The 26463-nt window shown below is 38.1% G+C and overlaps 1 protein-coding gene across 1 annotated transcript; it reads left to right on the top strand.

The window, feature by feature from the left end:
* Nucleotides 1-346: 346 nt before the first annotated feature.
* Nucleotides 347-19476, top strand: LOC137257850 (conserved oligomeric Golgi complex subunit 4-like). Its single transcript, XM_067795333.1, has 22 exons — nucleotides 347-457; nucleotides 1885-1967; nucleotides 4457-4571; nucleotides 5254-5355; nucleotides 5463-5535; nucleotides 6160-6353; nucleotides 7216-7372; nucleotides 7880-7986; nucleotides 8931-8983; nucleotides 9243-9339; nucleotides 9655-9697; nucleotides 10363-10481; nucleotides 11351-11436; nucleotides 11994-12219; nucleotides 13011-13073; nucleotides 13556-13612; nucleotides 14108-14254; nucleotides 14880-14963; nucleotides 16032-16133; nucleotides 16515-16643; nucleotides 18468-18559; nucleotides 18720-19476. The coding sequence occupies exons 1-22, from the start codon at nucleotides 347-349 to the stop codon at nucleotides 18760-18762; spliced, it is 2283 nt and encodes a 760-aa protein (XP_067651434.1). The 3' UTR covers nucleotides 18763-19476.
* The last annotated feature ends 6987 nt before the right edge of the window (nucleotides 19477-26463 follow it).

Here is a 26463-nt window from a genome sequence, read left to right as displayed (position 1 = left end):
TACAGCAATGCAAGTGGTATCTCCTCACTGGCCACCCAAAAAGTTATCATAGATATGCTAATATCACGGTCGAAGAAATATCCAAAAGAATGTTTACTTTGTGATGACGGGTATATAACATTCAAATAAATATTCTTTCAAAATAGGCTTTACATATAAAAGTTCTTCACATATTTTTTAATATGACGTTGATGTAATTTACATAAAACAGTACAGTACTATAAGATTATTAACTCGAATATGCACGTTTAAAACACCATTTGTAAGAATAATAACGCATGGACGATTTTACGCCTTGGGTTAATCAGATTTAGTTGTAAGGGAAATAGTACTCTTACAACCCAAAATGGCGACGTCCATGGGCGATGCCACGTCCTCGACGTCGTTGGATACAGTTGAAAATTTGACAGATTTAGAAGCTATTCAAAAGGCATTCGATGAATTATGCAAGGAGGAGGTAATATATGTATCATGGATATTGTTGCACTTACTAATGCTGCCTACACATCGTCAAGTCACATGAACGCGTCTGTCGTTTCGCCGGCCAAGAAGTTCAACTGTCCTCGTAAAACAGGCCCGTGTCTTTTGACAACTTTTGGTTTAAAACAACCAGTGTCAGCCGTGTAATGAGAATCAAATGTCATAGGCAGATAACATTTACTGCAATAATGCTGTCAAAGTACTGCATGGGTCATTATTTACAAGACAAACGCTCCGACAAAAATCATTGTTTTGATTGATTTGGCAGGATGTTACTGGAAGTGTTAAATCAGTGGCGAGAGGTCAGTGCAGACATTCATCCCATGGCTTTATTGTGACTCACACAGATGAATAGGCTTCATGGCTCTCTGGGGATCTGTAAATTGAAAGAGAAACATTTCTAGCGATTCTAGTCAGTCTTTGATAATATGTTTGATAATATGTAATAGTCTCAGATTATTTTGGGGTAATTGTCAGAGTTCTCTAATCCTTGTGTTACCTGTTTTCGGACATGCCTGATTATCATATGTACAACAGAAAAACCACTTATAAAGTATAACATTCTCCTAAACACTTGCCATCATTCAAGAATTAGTAATGGTCATGTGATGCAAGTTCCCCTCATTAGACATAGGAGGCATTGCGATATGATGTCTGAAAACCAATGATCTGGCAATACCTATGAAACACTACTCCAAACAATCGTAAGTGAAATATCTGCATAAGTTAAGTGACATATGCATTGAGTTTTGAGATGTTAATGTGAAGGCTATGGGCTATTGATTAGACATCAAAAATATTGATATAACACTACATGCCTGTCACAAGGAAATCTTACAAAATTCAGGGATGTAAAGTATTTGTCAGGTTGGCCAACAATTTTACCTTCTTATACAGGATAAGAAGGAATTGGGCCAATTGCACTTTGTCAGATTTCAATCAGAGTCAATTTGTGTTCAGTTTGAGGAATTTGTTTCAGTTTGTGTTAGCATTATTTTTGACATGGCTGTTATCAGAAACATAAGATATATTCTTAGGGACTTACCTAGAAAACAAGAACGACATTTACAATTAGTGGTACCTACTGTCAAACACTTAAGTTCCCAATGTATTGCAATATGTATTGCAATAATGGTGCTTGAATTGCAATATGCTCCAATACAGTTTGTTTGCCAATACACAGCCTTGTCATACATTTTTGATGACAAGTTCTTTTTTACAATATGATGCAGTGGTTTTGAATAAAAGTGCTTGACAGTGGGATAAAAATATATTGTGAAATATTTCATCATGAATAAATGGAACACTTCCACAAATTACACTGCTAGAATCACTCAGATATTGTGTCTTGATAATGCTGCAGAAGTGTACCGTAAAAAAAGTTTTTTTGTTTTCATTTTTCAGCTGACGGTTGAAGATGAGCTTAAGGGGCTGCTGGATCATCAATCTCGACTGGAGAGCAAGATGGTTGGCCTGCACAAAGCCCTGTGAGTAACCTTGGTAACAACCAATCAACCAGAGTTTTAGAAATTGTATATGTTGTTGAAGTTCATTCTGTTGCAGTTGATTGTTGAATATTGTCAAGTACTTTTGTGTGTTTTTACTTTGTTTAACCCCATGCTCAGCAATATTCCAGCTGTATGACTATAGTGTGTAAATAATCCAATTTGGACCAGAGAATCAAGTGATTGATATCATACACTTTGATCTGTGCAGCTGGAATTTGTTGACGTGTTAACCAATTCAGCAAACATGTTCACCAGGTCCTATTAGTCATTTCTTATTACCAGTCTAAGTAAACTTAGCCTCAGTGTTATTTGTGACACTTCTACATTGGGTCTAACCACAGGCAAAGTGTAGCGCAAAATGGGTTGCGCAGCAGAACGAAACTGACCAGTCTTCGTATATGCGAGCGAAGCGAGCAAAGGTTGGCAACAAACTTCCCTCGCTTCGGTCCGAAAAATATTTTTCATGTCAAAATAAAATATCGCCACCATCAAATATAGACACACATTTACTCACAGGGTTGTGCTCTCAGATTTCCAACCTCATACTTAACAATTACTCACGTGAAATATATTTTAATCAACGTTTTAAGCGCCGCTGGTGCTCTCACAGAGCGTTCTTCGCCTCCATTACCCCTGCCAGCTTCCGGTTCAGCGGAATAAAGGAACAAGAATAAGCAGAAATTAAGAGGACACATCATATTGCCCAAATTTCTCATTAAACTGTTCCAGATTATTTATCTGATATGTTGTGGTTATTGTTAGAATTTTAGTAACAGTTATTCTAAAAAGGCTCACTCCTGACGTAGCGAGTGGATGAATGCAAGGGAGGTAATTGCGCAAGTAGTTATTTTTGCGGGAAATACAAACACAGTAAAATGTGGCCATACGCTGGGACAGATGCCGTCAGCTGGTACGTAATATGAAGTAAAATTAAACTTATTTCTTTTCTTGTTAAGAAAAAGTGTTCGATGTGATCTAAGTACCGATTTGACGAAAAGCTATTCTTTTCATTTCTTGATCAACTCTTATCAATACAAAATAGTTCTATTACAAAGCAAGAGATTGTTTTCACTGTAAACGAAAACCGTGACACCTCACGACAAATCCACTTGATGACTTGAAATTTAAAAACAAAACATCCATACCTCAAAGTAAATGTCTTTCCTGTCCCGCATTGTCCTGTTATAAGGAGATTGTGGCCTGCCTCAGCAACAGCAATGCAGTTCCTTTGCTCCTCATTCATGGTTAATCTGCACAACGACTGTCATCTGCGAACTTTGCGGAGGACATGCGACTCGACAAGTGTTTTCAGAGTTACCTAACCTGTTTCTTCATTCCGCTGAACCGGAAGCTGGCAGGGGTAATGGAGGCGAAGAACGCTCTGTGAGAGCACCAGCGGCGCTTAAAACGTTGATTAAAATATATTTCACGTGAGTAATTGTTAAGTATGAGGTTGGAAATCTGAGAGCACAACCCTGTGAGTAAATGTGTGTCTATATTTGATGGTGGCGATATTTTATTTTGACATGAAAAATATTTTTCGGACCGAAGCGAGGGAAGTTTGTTGCCAACCTTTGCTCGCTTCGCTCGCATATACGAAGACTGGTCAGTTTCGTTCTGCTGCGCAACCCATTTTGCGCTACACTTTGCCTGTGGTCTAACAAAACCTAAGAGAAGGTCGTGTTGGGTAACCTTTGAGACTGACCAATCAGAACACAGCTTACCAAATTGTGAAAGTGGACATTCGCACATACCTTTTGATTTTTTACGTATGCAAAGGTTTGTACCCAAACAATTCCAAATGTTCTTTTCCCTACAATCACTTCCGGATGATGCAAATAGAGCATGCCACAACAGTGAATAAACACTCGCTAAAAGTAGCATATTTGACAGTATTCAAGGATGTTAGCATGCGGAAATGTCAGCTAATGGTAACCATGTCAACTGAAACCAAAAAGTGTATATGCTGCAGGTCAAATATCAGTGTTATATGCAGATTTTCGTTTGTTGAGAGATCATTATCTGTGACCGGTGTACTTTGTAAGTCCCACCAAACCCTAAACAGTAGCCATTGTCTGATTTGTTAAATCCGTTTAGCCGTCTTGCATTTGATTGGATGGTCATAGGTTTCTCAAAGGTTACATGACATGATCTCCTACTAGGTTTTGTTAGATCCAGTGTAGGAGTATAACGAAAAACGCTTAAGCTAAGTTTACTTAGACTGCCCTTATTACAAGCATGGGTTGCTTGTTTGAGTTATAGAATCAGTAAAATTAAGTTTCTGTCAATAATCAACAGTGTTGTTGTGAACATCTGTATTTTTCTAGGTGTAGCCTGAACCTGCAGATATTGGAGATCATCTCTTCCCACAAGCATGGGTTGCTTATTTGAGTTACAGAATCATTTGAATTAAGTTTCTGGCAATAATCTCCTTGCTGTTGTAAGCATCTGTGTTTTTTCTTCTGCAGCCCAAACCTGCAGATCTTGGAGACCGACTCCCGTCAGCTGAGCAGCATGATCTCCTTCACCTCCACACTGGCCGACAACGTCAGCAGTAAAGTCAGGAAACTGGACCTTGCAAAGGTAATCACTGGGGCAGTACCAAGAAGGTTTCTGAAGTCAGTGCAATGAAATTGTACAGTGATTGCTATACTGTGTGCTTGTCAGTTTTATTAAGGTTTTGATGTGAAAAAGATAAAAGTAATTCAATGTATGTAGAGATGTGTTAATGTGTATTTGATGCACAAATTCAGTGAGTGAGTGAGTTTAGTTTTTTCACCGCACTCGGCAATATTCCCTTTATATAGCTGTGGTTTGTAAATGATCGAGTCTGACCAGACAATCCACTGATCAACAGCATGAGCATCAATCTGAACCATTTGGAACCGATGACGTGTCAACCAAGTCAGCAAGTCTGCCCTCCTGATCCCTTTAGTCACCTCTGATGACAAGCAGGGTTACTGAAGATCAATTTTAACTCTGATCTTCATGAGTCGCAGACTCTGAAGAAATCATACATTAAGGTTGTAGCAGTGAATGAGGTGTGGTAGTATTTATAGGACTGTGTAACAAATACAATGTCCATATTGAGTAACCATACATGCCATGCTTACAGTATGTCATCTTGTCAGGAAATGATGATGAAAATGATTAGTGTGTGTACATGCTCTGATTACCTCGAGGAATGAAACTTTCAGAATGGAGGGGTATGCAACTTTTCACAGTGAGTCTACTTTTAGGTAATTTGATTGTTTTCATTTTTCAGAGTCGTGTTTCTGACTGTATAGAGCGAGTAGAGGATATACTGGATCTCAAGTTTTGTACTGATGGAGTACAAACAGCTCTTCAGAATGAGGATTATGAAAAGGTAAGAAACCCGTGTAGTGCCCCTTTGCATGATGTTGCTTGAATATTACACTGCAAGTGTTTCTGTTGTCATGGCTGTCACTGTATTCGTCTCCTCTTGTGTTCCAGGCAGCCGGACATATCCATCGCTACCGTAATCTGGATGAATCAGTTCTGAGAATGAGTGCTGACAATGATGAAGGTGCGCCATCACTGTTCGTTGCATATTTTTTAAGACATATAGAGATGTGGCCATTCCTTTTTTTCTAAATCTTTTATAATCCTATATTAATCGACTGGGCAAAATGTACTCATTGTACTGCTATTATAACAGCATGTTGATGTGATTTCACATACTCTCCATTAAACAGTTAGAACTCTCCCACACATACCTGCTGCTGTTTTTGAACTTACACTGATAAAAGAAACTGTATATCTCTATATCTCAGAGAAAACAGGAATATCAAGTAATGTAATCACTGATTTGTTTATATATATGAATGTCATCTCGTGTTTTTAGTTCCTTACACTTGCTATAATACGTCTTTGTCAAGTAAGGACACTGGGGTAGCCTAGTGGGCAAAGCTTTGTTCTTCAGGTGGGATTGATTCCCCATATGGGAACAATGTGTGAAGCCCATTTCTGGTATACTCGCCACGATGTTGCTGTGAGTGTAATATTCTGAAAGTGTTATCTTTTTTCAGTACCTACCAGATAAATCCAACATGTGCATAAGCTTCAGTAGGTGTTGATTATAATTGTCATTATAATGAATGAGGTCGAGTAACTGAAATTAATATGTGAATATCTGTAACATCTGTGACAGGTGGAACATTGGACATCTCCTTCAAGCTGCTTCACGAGGCCGAGGACAAGCTCAAGGCCATCGTCACCTCAAAGTTTGATGCCGCTGTCCACTCTGAGGATGTGGCATCTGTAGAGAGGTTCTTCAAAATATTCCCGTTGTTGGGGCAACATGAAGAAGGACTCACTAAATTTGGCAAATATTTGGCTAAAAAGGTAGTTCATCAAATTCTTCAACAGTACTATTTACCGTGAAAGTAGGCAATGGCGTAACCTACTGGTTGAAGCATTTTGTCTGACTTGAGCTTGATTACTCGCATTTGTACAATGTGTGAATCCCATTTCTGGTGTTCCCATCGTCATATTACTGGAATGTTGCTATTAGCCCGTAAAACCAACTGGTTTTTAGTCTTTGCCCTTCCTGTATATATTAATCAAAATGGTTATAACAGACTGCTGTTATTACATTCTAAAATAGTGGTCCTTTTAAGTTTGAAAAAAGGGTAAGTTATTGGTGTTGTAATGATGCATTGAACGATTGATGGATTGCAATTGTTGAGACTTCAGTAGCAACCGTAGAAAAGAAAAGCTGTTGATGCATCGATAGTATATGTGACTATCAATAGGTTACTAATTGACTTCTGTTGAATAATGCACAGAATAAAATACAGGAAGTACCATATTCGTTCACTTTAGTTAGAGTTATCTGCTCCTGTTACGGCTTAAACAAATACGGCATGGGGCTTGGAGTTTGAAATTGTGAATAACAATACTGTTTACTTGATCTGGGTTTCAAGTGTCTTGTCAGTTATTGAAAGAGACTGAAACTATATTTATTTAATATAAACTGTACATTCTTTTGGAAATGACTTCATTTAGAGAATCCCTAGTGAAGAAAACCCCATTGCAATAGTATTGCAATAGTTACTCGCAGTGGACTATCACAATGGCAGTAGTATTATGCAGTATCATCACCATCATAATAGTATTTTCCCCTATATAGTCACCCTTATAGTTTGTTGTATAGGTTTTTGTTAACTTCCACACAGGACTTAAGATATATCACTTTATTTCCCAGCTGTCTGAGAACGCTGACAACCAGATGAAGCTCGCCCTCCATATGGACAGTGACGACAAGAGGGCCAAGGTGTTGTTTGCAGACACCATCACGCTACTGTTTGAGAGTATTGCTAGAGTCGTGGAGATACACCAGCCATTGGTAGAGACATATTATGGTGAGTATGATGCACATTCACAGCATTTTATAAAGGGGCCCGTAAAGGTCGGGGTTGGAATATTGGCCTTGGTTAGAATATTGGCCTTTAGAAACCCATCTTTGTCATAAGAGGCGACTAACAGGATTTGGTGGTCAGACTTACTGGCTTGTTGACACATGTCATCTGTTCCAAATTGTGCAGATCGATGCTTATGCAGTTGATCACTGGATTGTTAGGTCCAGATGCGATTATTTACAGACTGAAACCATATAGATGGAATATTGCTGAGTGCTGCATAAAGCTAAACTTGGTCATTTCATAAAAGATAACTATTTTATGTTTGGAACAATTGTTTTAGACCACAACACCTGGTGTTACATAAGACACCATGGTATGGATCCATTAGACTCCATTGCAGTTGAACTTTCCCTTATACCTTAGTTGATAGCTGATGTGTTAACAGATACTGTGTTCTGCATATTGTGAGGAGATGTAACATATCTGTTATCTTGGTGCTGTTTCCAGGTCCTGGGAAGCTACTGATCCTGCTGAAGATCCTGCAGAAGGAGTGTGATCGGCAGTCGAGGAAAATTGTGGAACAGTTCAAGTCAAAGAGGGAACATGAACACAAGGTGGGGCCTTCAGATCTGTATAGGGCAATGTGAGATGATACTGGGAATTCGTTGTGTTAAATGCTGCTGTTTACAGTATTATGTTATGTTATGGCATGCCAGCAAAATGTTTGAGGAAAGCCTGAAGTGATGCAGGCCTGGGGCAGTTAGGAACATTTAGTACAGATTTGTAGGCAGGGAAGGATAAGACAATTTTGAACATTTATATGAAGACAGTTATTAGTGTGTATATGAAGGTAGGTAAGTAGGTCTTTGAATAGCATTTAGAAGGGATAAAAGGAGATTTTTTTTATGGATATCAACTTCTTTATTATGGGACTCACGTTTTTGAGTATATGCTTACTCACACCTAATTTATTTTGGCTTCTATTTGTTTGTTTTGACCTTGATTTATCAATGTCTGTTGAGTTCATTTATTAGTGATTTTATCTACAACCTTCCATTTGCCCTATGTCCATTCAGTTTAATCCCGGCTTCATCGCTGTTCATCATAGTAAAGAAGTTGAATGCTGTAAAACTCGCTATCTTACAGGTACATAGGTTGGTACATTGGGACTTATCCTGGCCATTAGATGATTATTGGTGGATAGACAGCTGCTTGTTGTGGGTTTTCTGAAACATTAATTATTTCAGTATATCTTGTTAGTATCGATATGGATATATTTGATGGCTGTATAAAATAGTTACAAAGTTTGTAAACAGGGGGTTCCAGGTAATGTAGGAGACAAGACATGTGCAGTTACCATGGAAACTTGTGGAATTGCTTAATGTTGTGTAACAGTCAGGATATGTAACACCTGTGTGGGAAAGAATTATTTCCTGAAGCGTCAACCTTGGTGAACATATGTGACAGTAGACACACCTGATGTGATGTTGCATGGATGTCGTGTTTCATAGTGGAGTGGAGTGTTGGGAGGTACTGATCCGTCCTGGTCTATCTTCAGGTGCGGCAGGTTCAGCAGAGTTTGATGATCCAGAAACAAACCTCTACAGAGAAGTAAGTACTGCTCAATTGCTGATATATATGTATGTGCACGCAATCACAATATCTGCATATATATACATATAAGAACTGTATACATGTTGGAGTTTAGTATGTGTACACAATAGAACTGGTTATGTACATTGTTCTTAAGTGTCAGGAAACACATTAGTGTTGGGTAGGGCCTCACTTTTGTGCGGAATATATTTCACCATCCTGCATTCACCATCCATGTCCACCATGTTTTGATGTTGATGCTATGTTGATGCTCCAGATTGGAACCCAAAGACCTGGATGTGCTGCTGTCTGAGGTTGTGCTCATCAGTACGCGGGCTGAGCTGTATCTCCGCTTCATCAAGAGGAGAGCCATGGTGATATATTACCTTCATCAATCTGTAGGATAAATCAATCTGTATTGATGGTTTGAAAACATGCTTCAGGACTCAGAGGCTTGTTGTCTCATAGCCTTTGTTGAAGGTGTCATTTGATTATCTCTGGTAAATGTAATTTGGTAATAGAAGGACCACCCTGTTCTTGTGGCATATGGCTCAATAGTATATTGTACAGAAGTTTATGTGCAGAGTTGTGCCCCTTAGTCCAGCCCTGCTCTGTAGGTCTGGTTCGAATCCCGAGACTTTGCTGTTTCTATTTCTTTGAACACTCACTTATCTCTGATCTGTTTACAGACTGATTTAGAAGTGGCATTTCCAGATGAAGATGACAGAACACGTAAGTTGTTCTTCAAAATACTTCAGCTAAGCTTTAAAGAGTAGTTAGCAAATTGTGCCGTGAAAATCCTGGTTTGACGTGATATGTAGCCAATCACGCTTGCATTAGAAGTTAGTAGCAAGTTTGGCTGGTGAGGCTTGGTGTCTTGGTTGATGGTGTCCCAAGTTATGAAGGTTGATTTTGATGATATCAATTACCTGATTGTGTAACCCAGTTGAGTTTCTTATCCTTTCATGCAGCTGTCATGTTAAAAAAATCAGATATTTTGGAATTTTGATTCCATCACTGAACGTTCTTTTTTAGTCTTGTAATCATCTTCCATTTTAATTTTCTATCACCTGAAACAAAATTCTCTTTGCAATAAAAGCTTGTATGGTTTTACTTCTGTGCAACATTTTGTGAATTATGCCATTAGTAAGGTCCATTGAGAAATGAATAAGAAAATTTGGCACTTCTGAATGAAGTCGGAGTTGGAGTCCATTCTAAACAATCTAGTGACTGATGTTGTGAACATCGTCACATGCAGTGGGTCGCAATGACCTAGTTATCAGTTCATAAAGTCAGACTACTTAACCCATCAAGTGTTGGTTGTTTGGGACCTCCCACCAAAAATCTTCGTAAGGGATAATCTGAATAGACTAGACACAGTGCTAATGTTTGTTCAGGAGAGAGTGCAGACCTTGACAAGTATCTGAGTAGCTGTGACCTCAGCCGTCTGATGCAGGAGCTCATCGGCAGTTACATTATGATGGAGGAATACTTCATGAGAGAGATGATGCTCAAGGTAGGGGAGATAACTCTGATTATACACTGTATGTCATCACCCTTAAACATGTCCCAACACCATCCTGTGAAGGCATTGATGTTAATGTGGAAATACATTCTGAGAAGTTCTCAGTGTGGTTAGTGTTTGCAGGGGAAATAACTCTTCATACCATCTATGGTGTTGTGGTTACACAACATGTAAAGTATGAAAACACGTAAAGTATGAAAGCATGTAAAGTATGAATTACAGAAAAGTGCTCGAACCCAAGGGTTACACAACACCAAAATATTTTCCCTTATGCCTTGTATTTGTCTAAAAATCATCCAGGCTGTCAACAGCCATTCCATGTACACATGGGTACAGTCAAGCCTTTAAACAACAATAAAACAATTCGTCTGGGTAATTTTCCATGCATAGGAAGCGGAACACATCAACCCTAGTTCCACAGTAAATATCACCTACTTGAAAATATCCTTACACACATGAGCATAAGTCATGGTGATAAAAATGACAGCACTAAATACTAAATTCTGAATATACATGCAACTTCTCAGAAAAAATATAAAATTGCTTGAAGCTTCAATACTTTTTCCTGTCCAACATATCTATATGGCACAAGACTATAGAGATCTGCTGCACTGACAGAGCTGTAAGAGTTCTTTCATGTCTATTTCACCGAAGCTTTCAAAATGCACGTCTACATTAAGAGAGAGAGTTTTCGAATCACACATATGCCATGGGAGTTTACCATTATTGCACATAAGATGGGGGTCATGGGTTAATTCCATGTATGAGGTGGAGAAATATGAAGGGAGATAACCCAGGTGGGAGTGTTTCGGGATAGAATCTGTTCTGATGTGTGTACAGTGAGTACTTCCATGTTGCAGGCTGTCAACATGGACACCCTGGAGGATGGAGCTCAGACCTCCAGCATGGTGGATGATGCTTTCTTCATAGTCAAGAAAAGTGTCAGGTGTGTATCCCTCGCATCAGTATGATCAGTGGCTGATTTGAAGGTCATTCCTGATAGACAGTTTAAGGTAGCTGGAAATATTGCTGAAAGAATTGGCAGAAAATTGAATCATCAGTTCACAATAAACAAATACAGTTTCATCATCCTTCTAGGACACATTTGTGCTCAAGTCAATAAAATTTTGATAGAGCCCAGTCAGATTGTGATAACCTTTTAACAGTATATTTTCTCCACTACAGATTGTGATTGTGTCTAATCAGATTGTGATAATAGTATATTTTCTACACTACGGATTGTGATTGTGTTCAATCAGATTGTAATAATAGTATATTTTCTACACTACGGATTGTGATTGTGTTCAATCAGATTGTGATAACAGTATATTTTCTACACTGTAGATTGTGATTGTGCCCTTTCAAATTGTGATAACAGTATATTGTCTACACTACAGATTGTGATTGTGCCCTGTCAGATTGTGTTAAGAGTATATTTTCTACACTACAGATTGTGATTATGTTTAATCAGATTGTGATAACAGTATATTTTCTACACTACAGACGCACCATCTCCAGCTCCAGTGTAGATGGCGTATGTGCGATGTTGAACCATGCGTGTACACTGTTGGAGCAGGACTTCCGGGAGGTGTTGTATTCACGGCTTCGCTCAGGCTTCCCTTCCGGCTTCGACCTACAACAGGCCTACAACCTGGTACAGTCCAGCTTCCAGCAGGGCAAGCTACAGAGTTCCGACTCCGAGAAGGAGAAGGCCAAGATTCTCTTCCTGGTCAGTAGCTTACTGGAAGATCCCAGTCTCGATCTTTATTAGAGATGGTTTACAACCAATATTTGTTTTCACAGACAACCAAAAGGATTGGGTGGTCAGGTTCACTTGGCGTTTCATGTCATCGTATCAAAGTTTTGAATATCATGTCAGTCATTTGATTTATGGTCTATATGTCTAAGGACAAGCTGCTTTAATATAGCTGAGTTATTGCTGGGTGTTTTTCAGCAACAAACATGTACTTACAGTGCCTTAGTTCAAGAACTAGAAGCTTAAACTTGCAAACTTTCCTGACCATGTGTCAGTGCTATGATAGGTTTTAATGACTGTTTGGTGGTAATGATTGTGCCTTCTTCATGATGTCTTCTTCATGTTTTGACCCTTGAAGGTACAGGTTAGAAAAGGTCTTTAGCATCCCATGCTTGCCACAAAAGGCAACTATGTTTGTCATAAGAGGTGACTATTGGGATTGGGTGGTCAGTCTCATTGATTTGTGTGATGCATGCCAACATATCTCAGTTGTGTAGATCAATGCTTATGCTGTTGATCCTTGGATTGTCTGGTCCAGACTCGGTTATTTCCAGACCGCCGCCATATAGCTGGAATAGGGCTGAGTGTGGCGTAAAACTAAACTCACTCTTCATGTATTTTAAATCAGCACCCATCCCTTACTCACTGATGGTATACATTATTCTGTAGTGTTCACTACAGATCAGTAAACCATAAAATGAAAAATGTCTTCCAAGTAATAGGGTATGTTTTTCCATCTAATGCAATATTCTCCTTTGTTTCAGACTGCCTTGAACAATGCTGAAGTCAGTTCAGAATACTCAAAAGCTCTAAAAACAAACCTTGAGGTTAGATTGTGCTGTTGTATCTAGAAGATACAGCCAGAGCAATTATATTTCTTGTTTTACAGATTTTTGTCTGCAAAAATAAAATCACCAATCAAATCCATTTAAGTATTTTACTTGTGGCAATTTATGAAGTGTATATGGGGCCAAAAACAATCTGAAGAAAGATCTGTTTTTTAGTTTACATATCTGATCAATAAAAACAGTAGGATTTTATTTTTAGAGTGGGAAAAATTCACATGTATGTTTTACTTATTCTGGAAAAATATGGTCCATAAAACAAGAAAAAATGTTGGTCTGGCCTAATGATAGAGTAAATCCGCTCAATCATTAAAGATGTACATTCACAGGCTTATTATATCGTCAGTGAGTACCCTCCTGACTTTTACTTTTAACATGACACATTCCTCTTGATAACAGTTCAAAGAACATAGTTTATTTTAATGCTAGTATTTCTCATGGCATTTTCATAATGTTTGATGCAGGAGGAGGTATCGAAACTCTATGGCCAGTGTACAGAGCAAGCCAGAGCTAAGCTAGAGGTGTGTGTTTCTACTGGAGCTTGTGTTTTTTGTTGTATTTTACCTGAAGCAGATGTTGTTGGGACATCACAGAATTCAGAAGTAGATCATGGGATCTAGGTTTTAGATCTTAAAACCACATGGGTTTTAGAGTTTGTTATTAGTTCCCAGCACCCACTACAGCTTGTATAATGTGATTACATGGATGAGACAGTCAGGCATTATAGTTTAAGGTTGTCATGGTAACCTGACGGTGTGGATTGTTACCCATAATATCAACCAACAGATTGTCTAGTCCAGACTTGATTATTAGGATGCCAACATTAAATGGGCCTGAGTAATGAAAGAGGTATAAAAGCACACAATAGGTAAGTGAGATAGGCTTTGGAAGTCCATATGACCAATGTGCCACTCACTCATTCAGAAGTCAAAGTGTATACAGTGTTTAATCCAGGTTTAGTGCTAATGCTTGACTGATTTCCTGACACATGTAATGATGGAATGTGTTCTTCACAGAGCTGCCTGTCTGATCTTGGTTCAGTATCAGGCAAGTTCAAGGATGTGATTGAGTTCGGTTTCTCTCAGCTGACATCAAGTGTTGTGAAGCCTCGCATCAAGCCTTTGGTGGAGTCCTTCCTGTCTGCAGACCATAATTTGACTGAGGTACTGAACTTCATGTAGTTGTTAACATCATGTTTGTGTCTCTGTTGCCATAGACTCCGTTTTCTCAAGTTAACATGAGACAAGTTATTTCCATGAATGAAATTCATTTTGTTGTTGTTGACAACAATGTTATTAAAGGTTTTATGTGAAGACAAGTAGATACAGATTTTTTAAGTGTATGCTTGATGGAAAAGAAGTTCTGTGTAGGTACAAAGAGCTTGTGTGACTCAGCACTTTAATTATCGCACCCCAGACCTTTTCAAAAGTGTAATAACCCTGCTATATTTTATACTAGTGTACCCAAAATAGTTTTCATGAAGGAAAACGAATTTCAATGGATAGTCAACTTCTTTATTGCAATGGGTATGACGTTTTGGTGTAAGTACTAACACCGTTATCGAGCAAGTGTTAGTACCTACACCGAAACGTTTGCACTCATTCCATTGACTATGAACAGAACTTGCTTTTCCTTCATCTATAAAATATCTAAAAAGTAGTTTTCATGGGGTTATTTCAGCACCCCTCAAATACCTATCATGTCACCTAACGTGTGTAAGATGGGGATACATTTGCTCTGTCAGATATTGCAATCCTGAGTGATGGTCTGTGTTCTTTATATCACCAGGAGGACTTCTCTAACTATGAGGCAAACGATCCATGGGTCCAAAACTTCATTATGAACCTGGATGCCCTGTTCAGCACTTTTAAGGTAGGTTGAGTGTAACTTGTTATTTAGGATTGTTTTTTCTTAGGAAAGTACAGATTGTTGAAAATTTGTTTGGTTGAGTCCCATCAAGGACTGAGACTGTGGGTTCTAATCCATGATTTGACTCAACCCAACACAAGTACTAGAATCTGTTCTCTACTGAGAAAGTGTAATCCCAAATATAATATGTGTTACATATCACCACTTTCTAAATGGCATTGTGTCATCATAGGTAGAGTGCACTTTATGTGGGGATACTTGTCAAAATATGAATTAACTTTTCTTCTATGTTGCACTGAAGTTCACTCAGGTGAACACTCATTTGTCTTTTGTCCGAGGCTCAGAGGGAAGTTCACAGAAATATAGCTACAGTGTATTTAGTTTTAGGGAAAATTGTGAAAACAATTGAGACTGATGAGATTCTTGAGAGGCATTTAGAAGTAGGTGAATATAACAAAACGAGTACATGGATGACAACTTCTTTTTTATTGCCTAACATGACGTTTCTGGGCTACTTTTTCCCCTTTTTCACCACCTGAAGACGACACCCAGAAACGTGTTAGACAATAACAAATAAGCTGTCATCCATATTCTTGTCTTATTAATTGAGACTGACTTTATAATGCATCTGAGTAAATTATGAAAGAAAACATTCTGCATTCTTGCGATGATCAGAGTTAAGACTTGTCACCGTGATGGGAGTTTGTCATGTGTCTTCAGAGTGGGTAGGGTAATACAAGACCCTTGATATGGATGTGCAGCTTTCTTATTTACACAACAGCACAACACAATGGCTAATACTTGCCTCTTCCTCAGATGAATGGTTTCAGAGGTATTTAAAGTATATAACCTCTGTAACCATTCACTATCATTCACCTGGTGAAGGGGTAAGTATTAACCCAGAAATGTTGTGTGTAAATAATAAAGACGGTGCACGTCCATATCAAGTGTCTTATATTATGTCAGTTTTTGTACACTTGTTTATTATCTTTGATGTGATGTATACACTGTACAGTTGCTAAATTTTGGTTGAGACACGCAAACCTGAAGTTTTGGTTAAATTATTTGTAGGCCACTCTCACATCAGGAAACTATGACCACCTGGTGAACCTCATCGTTGGTGAGATCACGGTACAGCTGGAGAAAGCCATCACCAAGTCAACATTCAACAGGGTCAGTGAAAATATACCTTTATCTTGCAGCATCTGGATGGCGTTAGAGAGTATCTGATATGGTTTCAACATCATTCACATTCCATCAAACACAAATCTGGTACCTGTATATTATCCAGTGTAAAAGAAAATTAAGTGAAATTACTGAAAGAAGTTAGAGAACATCTGATTTTATGACATGACTGTTGTTACAATGTGACATGAGTACAGATAAATAGGCCTCATATGATTTAATTTTAAAGTTCCTATAAGTAGTAGACTTTTTGAAGTATTGTTACTTACACCTATCTAAAATAAACTGCCCCAAATTTCCCACCATTAGCTACAACCTGTATCCAACAGGAAGGAGTGTAGTAATAATTGTATTGCTGCTGTGTTCCAGCTGGGTGGTCTACAGTTTGACAAGGAACTGCGGTCACTAGTGGGCTACCTGTCCTCCGTCACCACCTGGACTATCAGGGACAAATTTGCCCGCATCACACAGATGGCTACCATCCTTAACCTTGAGCGGGTAGGTCACACTGTCCAGTGCCAGAACTCTGTGCTGTTGTCATTGCCAGGAGGGGGCAGTGGGGGTATCCCAGTGGTTGCAGCATTCTCTAGTCATGCAGAACATCGGGATTTGATTCCCCACATGGGTATGATGTGTGAAGCCCATGTATGAAGCAACCCCTGCCATTATATTGCTGAAATATTGCTAAAAGCATCATAAAATCTTGTCATGGGAAGTGTAATGAGCACTCTGGGTCAAATATGAAGGTGTGTTTGGTTATGTCATTCAGGCCTTGCACTGTCATCTCTGGTAGTAGAAAACTCCAGCCTTTGTTGAATAACTTGCTACCGAGTCATTCCTGGGTCAAATATGAGGCTTTCTCAGGAGATCTGTTACTGAGACCTTGCTCTGTCATCTTTGGTAGTTCTGTGGAGTGGTGTTGTTATCGGGGCGGGGATGCTGTAGCTCCAACCATGGAGTCACTTCAGGGACAAATATTGGGTTGTTATTGCCAGTACAGTCGAACCCTGTTCATCTGGACGTTTCAGTTTCACTCGAAAATCATCCGGATAGCGAGACGTCTGGTTTACTGGATCAAACAAGCAAAACGTAAAAATTAAGTGAAAGCAAAAAAATTGCATGAACGTATGTCAATAAATCAACAGTCAATAGTAATAACAGTGAATCATCATGACATATAAGTTTGCCGATAATGCATGCAAGGTGGAAGGCATGTTACTCTTTGTCAGGTTGTCTCAGACGTAATCGTATAGCATGAGGAGCTTCAGATGGTAAGTTAGATGAAAAACATAAATCGATGACAAAAAGTTTATATTTTGCCAATTGCGACACATGCACGTTGAACAGATCTCTCCGTCCGGATAACTGGATCATTTTTCAATGGAAATGTATGGGCATGGTTTGAAAATTCGCCGTGCGGGTCTGGAAGGGCAGAGTCCGGTTAAGAGAGTACAATTAATGAACGTTAGTTTCGTTTCACATAAAAATTGTCTGGAAGGCAAGGTTTCCAAATATGTGGGGTCTGAGTAAACAGGGTTTGACTGTAGTTGACTCTTCAGCTCCAAAGTCTCACTCAGTCTTTGTTCTACCAATGTTAGTTTCAGCTTCAATGATGTGTATCACATCTGGGTGTAATAAGAGCTGTGAAGTGATCAGTGACATTTAGTGCGATTTTTTTTCTCGTAATTATTCAGTTGTTGAAGATAAACGTTCATAAATTTTACTGACCAACTGCATATTCTGTAAATTATAACTTAAGTAAAGAAAATAAGGTCAGGCATTTACAGATCCGTTAGTAACCAGTTACCATTTACTTTTTCGTTAGTTGGTATGCCTTGTAATGAGTATGCGCTACTGTGAAAATGCAACAAAAAATATGAAAAAACTTTATAGATCCTTCAGATACCAGATGGATCAGCCTGGTACTTTTCTGTTTTTTAAATCTGTTGATGAGAATCTGTTAAATACGAAACATCATTACCTGCTGTGTTACCTATGCCATGTTGATATTACTCATGAAGGTCCGGGTTAGAATTGGTCTTCAGTAACCCATGCTTGTCGTAAAGGCGACTAATGGGATCAGATAGTCAGACTCGCTGACTTGGTTGACACGTCATCATATCCCAGCTGTATGGATTCATGTTCTTTTTGTTGATCCCTTGATTGTTTGGTGTAAACTTGATGATTTACAGACCGCTGCCATATAGCTGGAATATTGCTGGGTGCGGCCTAAAATTAAAGTCACTAACTCACTCATTAAGTGGATGTAAAAGTAGCTCCACCTGCTTAAAGATCTGACATTATTCTTCTTGATCTGGACAGGTGTCAGAAATACTCGACTACTGGGGTCAGAATTCTGGACCTTTGACCTGGAGGTTGACACCTACTGAAGTAAGACAGGCACTCAGTCTCAGGTAAGTTGATAACAGGTGTGATTAGGCTCAAACATTTGCTGAAATGTTTCCATCATGAATCTTCTTGAGTTCAAGTGACTTAATGGTAATGTTTCAATCACTTTAGCATACTCGTCTGTTTTGTAAACACGTGTTAACTGCTAGTCTTTCTTTTCACTAGGGTGGACTTTAGAATAGAAGATGTCAAGAGGCTGAAGTTATGACAGGACTATTTACTCAAGCCCAAACACGTCTTTCACTTTATATCATCATTCCATAACCGTCATGGCTGTCTTGTGGACAGGTCGTGACACAAGACAAGGGAGGTAACTCTCAAGACTAGAAAACATTGTAATGGCAGCAATATCAGTGATCTGAAAAAGCATGGAAGTCTATCTACCAACAGTGATACGCAAAGCTTGGGGAGCAAATGTAATGTGTACAAGTTGTTCCATAGTGTCCTGTCAACAGTATGCTTGTCTTCTGGCGACATTTAGAAGTTGTATATATGGCCAAGATCTTTATGGAAAAGTCTTTTTAATTCTTTGAAACACAAGGTTTCAGGGTCATTTCAGAAGGGGTCTGAAATGAAGATCCATAAAGATTTTTGTCAACAATATGCTTGTTGTACCGAGCTCCTTGTAGGAATTCTTATCCCTTTAACTTTGTATACTATCACTGCTTGACACCTTGACCATGCATGGAGTTAATTGACTGACTGGTTGTTATGTCAACAGACAATCATTACCTGTTGAGATCTTCCCTGCTCCTTAGTTGTTTGGTTTGATGACTGGAAATACTCTTCCAGTTACTATGAGGGACCTGATTTGATGGAAGGGAGATGTCAGATGCTTGTCCATTTCTTTGCTCTGGTCAAGTATTCTTGTTCAAGGAACAAATACAATTGATCTGAGAAGTTCTTCTCCATATTCTCTGTAATGACATTCCCACAGACCAATCTTTAATGACAACAAATTGATATTTTAGAAGTGTGTCAAAATATTTTCCAACCAAAGTCAGGAATGGAAATCAACAGTTTGAAATGCATGCATTCACTCTTGGAAAGCAGATTCTGATAGTTAAAAATTGTATAAGATCATGTATTGATGAGATGGTCATGGAGGTCAAGCTCATCCTCAGGAAGTCAGGGATGTGTAGACGATGGCGGACAAGAAGGTTTCTCCCTTGTTTCTCTTGCATCCTGCTCTTCCTTCTCCTGTTCCATCTACAGATTTGTTTCTTCAGTATATCATATCTTTACAGAGATGCCAACCACTCCGATTTTGGAGGAGTTAGTAGATCTGATTTTCAATCACAAAATCTACTCTCCTATTTGTCTGTAAAAAACAGTGATTTTTAGAAAATACAAACATGTTTATAAATTCAGAATGCTTGAAAGAATTTTTGTAAATAGCCGTAAATAGCCGTCTAAAGGGTCCAGATCCCCCTCTCACAGTCATCCCCAACTTACACCTCCAGGGCTCGGGAATTGCTTTGGGCAAGGCATGACTTCTCTTTCATTTGATTCAGGGTTGGCATCTCTCTGTATCATGTCATGGTAAACACCCAAGATCCACTGGCCACCAGGGGCCATTGGTGTCCTAGTTGTCTTGTGTCAACCACTTGCATTACCATGGCAATACCTGAATACTCTTGAAACAATTTCATATGTTCAAAACAACTCACTACTTATTTTGCCACAATATCTTCCACTTTATTATTGAATTATTATTAATTATGAATTTATCATACATGAGTTGAAATCAACCTGCAGTGAAAATGCCACTTTTGAACATAGGTTTGGCCTAGATCTGCTTTTAACATTGTGACATGGTAGAAAAAAGCTCTCTGTGTATTTACCTGTATTAAAATTAACTGAATTCTTTTCTGAATACTAATATAGGTAGGAAGTTACTTATTTTGCACTATATTCTCCATGTATTTTACAAGGCCAAAGTCAAGTTGAGTATCGGTGACAGGGTTACACATCTGTTTTTGGTGTTGTGTTATTCTAACCTGATTCAAACTAAGCTTACCCATGAAGGTTCATTTTGGAATTATGTGTCAGTGACTGATTTTGTCATTAAAGGTGATTAAGAGGACTGTGTGGTCAGGGTGACTGACTTGTTTGATGCATTTTTCTGTGTCCCGATTGCAGAGATTGATGCTTGTGATGTCAGTCCCTTTATTGTCTGGTCTTGTGGAATTTATTTTGCATCAATTTATTGAGAAAAAAAACGAATCACCATTATCACTATTTCGATTTGTTATTTGAATACTGATATAATTATTTCCACGCAGCCAGAACATATTTTTTCACTCCAACTCAAGCAGTTTTGCATGCTGAAATAAGGCTAAATGTGATTGGTTGATGCTGTGCTAATTATCTGGTGAGAATTGTTCTTAATAGAGATATCTAAGTTGATGAAATCTGATGTTATTACCAGTAAGAAGAATTGAATAGAAAATGAACTAATCGAGGGTCCAATATCGAACATCAAATAGGGATCTGGGCTCAGTGCAGCCCTAATGGTCATATATCTTGAATATTGCTGAGCGCCTCATTGAGCAACAAACAAGCTGTGGAAGCTAAGAATTCTGGGAGCGCGACAACTTGGAGCTAGGATGCAATGAAGAATCAAAGTCCTTGTTTCTAGTAGGTGAAATTAAATTATTAATGTGAATGCAACACTGTTGACATAGGGATATGGATTACACTGCATGGGAGAAAAAATTGGTGTTATTTCAGTGTTTAATATTAATAGTATTGCTATTTATTTGTGTAAATATCTTCTTGTTTGCTGTTGTTTGCTCAGAGATTCAACAGGGGTGATCAAACTCAGTTTAAATGTCATTAAAACTATTTTAATCATTGAAGTATTTTTAAGCCAGCATGAATGGGCACAAATAATGGGATCCATGAATAGAGAGATGGGAGATAACTCTAGGAGGTACACATGGAAGCTGCTAAGGTTGTGATGGGCACAGAAACTTATCAGTGGGAATGTTTGTAGCCATCTGTTGTTACTCATGCTGTTTCTAATAGGGTGTAATATATTATAATGGTTCTGTACATTTGTACATAGTCATTGTCTATTCAGTTCATGTAAATCCATATTTGTTACACACCAACCAGGCTGTTTGTTTTAATACTACTGTAGCATTGTGATGCAAATTTGATGTTTGTTTACAAATCTGAATTGTTACAGCATGAGAAATGTCATCACTATGGATATCTGTCCATCAAAATGTAAACTGTAGATATCTCAACAGAAACACATGTGAACAGTGTGCTGATATCATAATCAGTATAGGACTGTAATGATTCACGCGAGTATTCGGTGAATCAAACCTTTTCTCTCCTCGAATTCAATTCATAATTTTAATTTACTTGAATTGAGTATTTACTATTCTCTTTTAAGAAAGTGTTTTGTCTTTGAACGTATTTGTTACTTATAAGAATGAAATATGTGAAAATGTAATATATAGTAACCATATAGTAACCATATAGTTTAGGTGAAGCATTCACATTTCTTTCCCAACATTTGTGATACATCGTATTCATTGCAGTCTTAATAATCAATGTAGGTGCGCCATTTAAACATACACTTCTCCATGTAAACAGTGGCTACACTTCTACATAACCAATGTAGACAGCCTCATGAAAACAGTGTAGATATCTCCATGTAAATGTTTAGATATCTACTTTGAAAATGTAGATATCTCCATTGAATCAGTGTAGATACTTGTTCCCTATTTATCTGTGATCAACTGAATGTGCTATGCAGTATACATGTCGTGTTTGTATGTCGGATGTGGACAGTGATGTGAATATTTTTTCCCCAAGGGTTATCATTAATTGTCAGTTTTAGCATTGATACATCAAACCACAACGTTACAATGCAGGAATAGACTTTCAGGTTGTTAGTGAGTCAAACGTTTTAGTAGTTGTTGTGTAGTTGCCACTTTAAGCACCTAGGTGGTTAAAATTTAAAAACATAAACCTGTAAAATGTGTTTTGAGCAGAGCAGTCGTGAAGAAGCCTAGTAAAAATGTCAAATGAATCTATTTAAATAGTAAAGTTTTCTATTATTTTATGTACCCTTCTTTGCTGAGGTTTTCGTGTAAACAATCACAATAAAATACAAATTGTCTTGTCTTCATTGGGGCACACGTAAAGATAACTTTGTAATAGAGAGATTAGATCTTTCTCAGATGCCAAATAATGGAGAGGGGCTTTTACGTAGGGATGTATTGTAGTTTAAGTTTCTCCTGTTTCTTGTCTATGTGTATTAATATGCAAATTGACATGAAATACAATATTAAATAAAACCAATTGTATTTTCTCCCTTTCTCCAATATTTTTTAACATTGATGTCCAAGTTACAAATACTTGTCAGTGGAAGGTTTGACCCAATGTTTCAAGGTATTACAATTCTGTTCTGTTTGAATACATCATTGTGAAACACACTAAAATGTACATTTGTTCACCAGCATTCATACAATTGTAGTTTACTTAATTGTAATTGTGTCCATTACATGTTTATCAGAAGACATTAATTCTGAATATACTGCTTCTTTTTTCATGTGTTTTCCTTACTGTAGACATCATAGACCATAGCTGTTGGTAGCGGACATGTAAGCAATATTTCCCCAGATGGTGGAAATCAGATTAAAGGACACACATCATCAGGGAGGATGCTTTAAGGACCTTTTTTGTTATACTACTCAGAGGAAGTGAAGGAACACTCAATCTTGTGCCACATGCACATGGTTCTTATACTGGACAAAAATAGTTAGGAATATTTGTAAATTTTGAAATTATGAGTGATGATGTTTTATTCATTGACATAGGGATAAAAAATAAGTCATAAAAATACCAGTATCCCTAACTTACTGTGTCCAGTATATGTCATAGCCATGTGAGTGTTGCACTATGTAGCCCACCAATTGTGCATGTTCTTTTCTTTGTTTTGAGTAGCATATATTGTGTTAAGTAGATGAAAACTTCTGTGTGTTTACACCACGCCAGTTCAGCTGGCTAATTCTCTGATTGCAATGTAATTATCCTTCATGTCAGTGAATTATTGTACAAAAAATATTAGATATTGATACTGGAATGTTTAGGAAGGTTCACTGATTTCTCATCTTCAGCTAATGCTCATTTTCTAGCATGCTGACAGGGGTATTCTATGGTCAGCTTAAAATCACCCATATGAGAGTTTGAATCCCAGATTTCACCAATATGTTGATTTCACCAATATGGTAAACTTAAATCATGAAACTTATACTCTGTTATTTGACAGAAATACTGTTTAACACAATCTTAAGCACTTTTTACTCAAGGATTGGGATAGAGAACTTTGACAAAGGGCCATTTTCAGGATTATTAGCCATTTTCTGAATTTAGAATGGGACACTACCCTTGTATCAATTGTAAACTTCGAAATTTTAATGGGTCTGGTTACTGGTTACTGATGTAGGTCCGTGCGTCTGGTGACTATGACCCTTGCACATATCCATTCGTCTCTCTTCCCTAAGATGTTGTCAACTGCTTTTTATTATCGTCAAAAATGTCTTTGAGGGTATCGGAAGATGCAAAAGATCGTTCAGTTTTTAGAGCTGAACACCTAAGTAAGATGTGTTCTACTGATTCGTCCACTTTTAATGGGTCATTTTTCATTCTAATGTGCAAAATTGCCCATGGCCCCTGCCTTACCCAATCTTTGCTTACTTGTCACATTTTAGCTTTGTGTCCTGACATCAATTGCTTCATGATCATATTTGCAGCATTAACATTTTGTTATTTGTTTGAATCTGTTACTATAGTATTCAATTTTTGTTATTCCACCTGAAGATTCTGGTCAGAATTGGTCTCCAGCAACTGATGAATGTTGTAAGACTGATGGATCAGGTTGTCATGCTTACTGATGTGGGTGATACATGGTATTTCTGTCAGATCCAGGGATGTTAAGAGGATTTCTTCTTTAAGTGGCATGCTAGAAGTTGGTGTGATGAGGATGAAGACTTTTATCAATAGACAACTTCTTTCGTGCAGTGGATGCGACGTTCCGGTGTAGATTCTAACACCCATATCATCTCTTGCTTGATAACAGTGTTAGAATCTGAAATGTCGCATCCACGGATAGAATGAAGTTGCTCTCCATGAAAGTCTTCATCCTCATGTTAAGAGGGTGGTAAAGGACGTTTATTTGTGTGGATCATCGCCTCTGATGTTTTGTGTGAGTGAGTGAGTTGAAAACGAGCTGTGAGTACAAATTTATCATTTCACAGCACACCTGTAAGAGTCATGGCATATCAATAAGATGTACTGTGTTTATTCTGCAGTGATGTGGATAGTTTGATACAGTTGCAGCTGCAGAACTAGAAACATCAATCCATAGTTTTTTTGTGTCAATAATCAAAGTGTCTACGTAACATATGTAGATCTGGAAAAATATTAACACCACCTTCCTTATTGTATTCTATCTCTAACTACCAGTTTTGTTTATCAAATATCTGAAGGTTCTAATCAACAATGTTTATTTGGTGTCTATTGTTGGTAACAAAAGGGACCTGTGAAGGTCCGGGGTAGAATAGGCCTTCAGCAACCCATGCTTGCCATAAAAGGCGACTATGCTTGTCGTAAGAGGCGACTAACGGGATCGGGTGGTCAGGCTCGCTGACTTGGTTGACACATGTCATCAGTTCCCAATTCCGAGATTGATGCTTATGCTGGTGATCATTTGATTGTCTGGTCCAGACTTGATCATTTACAGACCACCGCCATATAGCTGGAATATTGCTGAGTGGGGCGTAAAACTAAACTCAGTCACTCACTTGATAACAAAAAGATCAATAAGATGCAACATGTTTCTAATGGAGCTGAGTAGTGTTACTTAGCCAAGTAGTCTGTGGTGCCACATATCACCATGCACTGATGCATCTCATTGGACACATCAGATCATGAGTTTGAATCCCAGTTGGTCTGTCAGCACCAGGATGTCTTTTTTTTTTTAGTAAAAGGATGATTATCAGGAGTAATTTTAAAGTTGGATTTCCTTTTTTGCAGCCAGAGAAGCTTTAGTAGTCTGAAAAAATTGAGTGTGTTTTATTAATACATACCACATAACGGTTGACTCTTAAGTACTCATACGCCTTATTGATTGTAGTATGAGACACATTCATTCATGAATGATCAAACATTGCTTCATATGACTCAGGCTCATATTTGTCATTATCAGCCAATCATAATATCAACCAGTTGTCACGTGACCAATACCATCCAGTCATCACATGACCACCATCAACCAATCATAACGTGACAGGGAACAGTGTATGAGAGGGAAACAATAAAACTGTGGTTTTCAATTCCTTCATTTGTTGTGTTTTGTGTCTGCTGAATAACGTCATAATGTCAGGATACACCTTAAGTTAGTTCATTCAATGAATGCATCATGAATGAGTATGTCATGTTGACACATTTCATTTGTTTTCTTTCTGGAATTCATGTAAATTATTTCCAAATGGATTTTGAAACAGGCTGCACCAAATTACCTGTTGGTTAACTACACAACTGTTGGTATGTTCCGTTTGTATCCTCAAAACAGTGTCGACTTCAAGGTTTTGAGCTTCACCACTTCCTTGCTGTAGCCCATGATTAGTGGTTTATACCAACACCTGTTGATCATTCACATGTATGGTGGTACATTGTATTGTATTGCCCCAGCATTAGGGGTACAATATTGTATGACTTGGCTGATGCATGACATCATATCCGCAGCTGTGAAGATCGTATCCTCGATACTCATGATTTCAGTCACCGGATTTTCTGGTTCATACTTCATGAGTTACAGACACTACCACTGTGCATGAATGCCAACTGGACATTCTGCGTCATCAGAAGTGGGAGAAACGCCCATAAA

The sequence above is a fragment of the Haliotis asinina genome, chromosome 12, assembly GCF_037392515.1.
Source record: "Haliotis asinina isolate JCU_RB_2024 chromosome 12, JCU_Hal_asi_v2, whole genome shotgun sequence".
In the NCBI taxonomy this organism is placed as follows: domain Eukaryota; kingdom Metazoa; phylum Mollusca; class Gastropoda; order Lepetellida; family Haliotidae; genus Haliotis; species Haliotis asinina.
The sequence above is the reverse complement of the archived record's forward strand: the minus strand, read 5'-3'. Positions and strand labels throughout refer to the sequence as shown.

Excerpts from the sequence above, each read along its gene's own strand:
- LOC137257850 (XM_067795333.1), top strand. The coding sequence starts at position 347 with ATGGCGACGTCCATGGGCGATGCCACGTCCTCGACGTCGTTGGATACA. Across the intron at positions 458-1,884 it reads ATGAATTATGCAAGGAGGAG|CTGACGGTTGAAGATGAGCT; the intron begins GTAATATATGTA and ends TTCATTTTTCAG. Across the intron at positions 5,356-5,462 it reads AGAATGAGGATTATGAAAAG|GCAGCCGGACATATCCATCG; the intron begins GTAAGAAACCCG and ends CTTGTGTTCCAG.